Source organism: Linepithema humile, chromosome 7, assembly GCF_040581485.1.
Source record: "Linepithema humile isolate Giens D197 chromosome 7, Lhum_UNIL_v1.0, whole genome shotgun sequence".
Classification (NCBI taxonomy): Eukaryota; Metazoa; Arthropoda; class Insecta; order Hymenoptera; family Formicidae; genus Linepithema; species Linepithema humile.
This window is the reverse complement of record NC_090134.1, coordinates 17,080,710-17,084,234: the sequence shown is the minus strand read 5'-3', so window position 1 is coordinate 17,084,234 and position 3,525 is coordinate 17,080,710. Positions and strand designations below refer to the sequence as shown.

The 3,525-nt window shown below is 27.7% G+C and overlaps 1 protein-coding gene across 3 annotated transcripts; it reads left to right on the top strand.

Moving 5' to 3' along the window:
* Positions 1 to 29: 29 nt before the first annotated feature.
* Positions 30 to 3,453, top strand: LOC105670005 (DGAT1/2-independent enzyme synthesizing storage lipids). 3 transcript variants are annotated; one of them, XM_012363279.2, is made up of 7 exons: positions 30 to 354; positions 1,030 to 1,373; positions 1,598 to 1,733; positions 1,952 to 2,046; positions 2,160 to 2,521; positions 2,591 to 2,794; positions 2,892 to 3,453. In XM_012363279.2, the coding sequence occupies exons 2-7, from the start codon at positions 1,325 to 1,327 to the stop codon at positions 2,988 to 2,990; spliced, it is 945 nt and encodes a 314-aa protein (XP_012218702.1). In that variant the 5' UTR covers positions 30 to 354; positions 1,030 to 1,324; the 3' UTR covers positions 2,991 to 3,453. The 3 variants fall into 3 exon arrangements, with proteins under 3 accessions (XP_012218702.1, XP_067215464.1, XP_012218701.1); XM_012363278.2 differs by lacking the exon at positions 30 to 354 and adding an exon at positions 539 to 922; XM_067359363.1 differs by lacking the exon at positions 30 to 354 and having other exon boundaries at positions 535 to 1,373; positions 2,869 to 3,453.
* Positions 3,454 to 3,525: the final 72 nt, after the last annotated feature.

Below are 3,525 nucleotides of genomic sequence, written 5' to 3'. Positions count from 1 at the left end.
TACATGCGTCTGCTGTGTATAAAGCCCATCGCGGTGAACTCAGCTACGTGTCGACCAGTGCAACCGACAACTCAACCAATTGAGAAGCACGCCCTTTTTATGGTCTATCCATATACACTTGCATAATCACGTATACAACTTTCAGATAAATCGACCAATCATATGTCTAATAAAGAGAATGCCATAGTGTTTTATTCTTTAAATTAGACGTATAATTGGTCAATCTTTTGTGTCTTATTGAATTATGCAAGTTGCGTTAGACGTTTACAGTAGGCGTTTATTAATGTCTATCGTTTCCAGTTTAGATATTTCCGGGTCAAATGTAGCATATTTACACGTCAATACATTAGAATCGTATGTAATACTTCAAATATTTGACATATAAAAAATATAAAAATAATAATAAGCTATATAATATGTTAATCAATAAAGAAGTAATTTTTGTGTTTTCAAACAACAGTCATGATATACGGATTCTAGATTTATGATTTTCTATTATATACACAGAGTTTACGAAAAAAGAGAAATGTAAATTGGTTATCATGTATTATTTCTTAATATTCTGTTTGTTGTAAGAACTGTTTGTTGTAAGAATTGTTTAATATTAACTGATGACAGATATAAGTTAATTATCCGCTAATTATCTAGCGTGATCGCGAACAATAGCGATGTTCTTGCATTATGTGCATAAAAAAGGATTTTAAGAAACTATTCCTTTTTTAAATTATCTTACAAAAACTGTCGATTCAGATAGGAGTACGTTTATAGAATATCGCTATCACATTTACTATCGTATCTGGATCGTGCTATCTAGATTTCTGTGGTTAAAGATGCTTCTACAGTTAAAGTAGTATATGCTCTAACTGTACTGTATATTGATATTTATTGACAGCCGCTGACAGTTGAGTGCCAAACTTTTGAGGTTGGAATGCGGAATAAAATCGTCGATAGCATATAACTTAATTTATAATTTTAAAGAATGATAAAATGTAAATCTACTCTGTGGTGACAAAATCGACCTTGTTACAGTTATTGAATGACTCGAAGATTCTAATTGATGCTGAGTAATTTCCTTGACCCTATGCTAATATGAAGTAAAGATTTTAATTACCCAGTAACGGCAGATGGTGATTACTTAAAAAAAAAAAAAAAAAAATGAAGTTGGAATTACAATGAATAATAATTATGCTGAATACGTATAAATAACACATCACTGTCTGAGTTAGCAACAGTGAAATATGCAGGTGCTTCCCATGAAGATGTTTGACTTTGGATTGTTTAATTAGTTAATTTGTCCTATACTTTTTTTTATATTAATCTCAACATGTTTTCTATTGTATACAACATCTGGCCAATGCTAGAGGATATTATAGGTAAATATACTGTATTAAATAACTCTTGATATATATATCACTATTTATGCTATCTTAACATTTATTTAATTTTTATAACGTTTATTCATTGAGCATGTTTAAATATAATGCTTTTTATCTGTATGTATAGATTTTGTAGCCTTGCAATTTTTATATTGAAAAAGATCTTATGTTTTGATTGAGATCTAATAACTTGGAAAGAATTTATTTTGTGATATTTTCAGTTGAATATACCGATGTGGACTTTACATGGTTGTCATGGCTCTTAATGCCACTTATTGTAACATTTTTACTCCCGCTTGTGATTGTGCTGCTGTTCTATTTAACTTCTTTAATATTATATGTCTACAAGTTACACAGGTTTGAAAGAAATATAATTTATCAGCTTTATTGGTTGTAATGCAATTAACACTTATCGCAGTAAATATTTAAAACTATTGAGGTTCAATTACTGTAACAAAATAATTTCCAAAAATGATGCAAGAATATGCATTACTCAGCAAAATTTTTTCTTGCTAAAATTGTCTATGTGTAAAATAATTTTTCTTTATTTAAAAAAAATATTTTATTCCTTTTAGAGTTAGATTAAGAACCGCTTATGGTACTGCATGGCGAGATGCTGCACGATATACAACTGCAGCTATCTGGGATGCACACGGTTGGATCTGGCATGGTATGTTTTAATTTAATAAATTGTTTACAAAATTGTACATTTAAGTTACATTTAAATCAATCTTTAAATTTTTCATATAAAAGTATTAATAAAATATGTACTTTTTTTGACAGGATATGAAATTGTAGGCTTAGAGAATATTCCGCAGGACAAACCAGTTTTGTTTATATATTACCATGGAGCTATTCCAATTGATATATATTATTTTATGTCTAAAGTATTTCTATTTAATTCAAAACTAATCCACACAGTAGCTGATCGATTCCTCTTTAATGTCCCTGGATGGTCCATAATCCTCGATGTTTTGAAAGTAATACCTGGTACAATTCAAACATGTTCTGCTGTATTAAAAGAAGGAAATATGCTTGCTATTTCACCGGGCGGCGTATACGAAGCTCAATTTGGGAATTCTTACTACAAACTAATGTGGAAGAAAAGAATGGGTTTTGCAAAAGTTGCTCTGGATGCCAAAGTGGTATGTTTCCATAAAATTTTGTATTCTTTTATTTGGTTTTTACTTTAATGATTGACTTGTTCTTATTAGAGTATAATTCCCATATTTACAAAAAATATCAGAGAAGCATTTAGAACGATAAGTTGGGGAAGAAGGATATGGTTGAAGATTTATTCCTGGACAAAGGTTCCTTTTGTACCCATTTATGGAGGATTTCCAGTAAAATTGATAACATATGTGGGTAAGCCAATTCCATATGATGGAAATCTGACACCTGAAGAATTGCAGATAAAGGTAAATAGTTATAAAGAAGATAGGAAACATAATAGACATGTTGTATAATTTCTAATAATATCAGATATGTTTAGAAAATATTTAAATATTATTTTAGGTTGCTGATGCTCTTAAAAATTTAATAAACGAACATCAAAGAATACCTGGTAACATAACATGGGCATTAATAGAAAGAATGTATAAGACAAGAAGTTAGAAAAATTAGTGATAACCTTTTTATCGTACTTAACAATTAATGCAATTATATTAAAATATACGTTAGAAATTATTTTAGTCCAAATTGATTGGACTTATTTTAGGTGTTACGAAAAGAAGAATATAGTAAAAATGTTCTATTTAATATAGATTTTTTAATATTTATATTATTTTTATAAATTTATTTTATATTTGTACTTAAATGTGGTTGGTTTTATGATATACGATTTATTTATAAATATGTGATGTATACAAATAGTATATGATATGAAATAATTGCATTGTTTGCATATTTTAAGTATAAAAATGTACAAATGTTATTTTTCAACAATTCTATACGTTCCTATTTTCTATTACACTGCATTCATACACTTACATAATAACAATCTTTATTTTATTAAATAATTTATTATCTTTGTATAAAATTACAATAAACAATTAATTTTGTTACATTTTAAAATAAATATTATTAGTAATTTATTGATAATCGATATGAGAATTAACGAGGATTTATGATTTATTAAAAATAATTATAA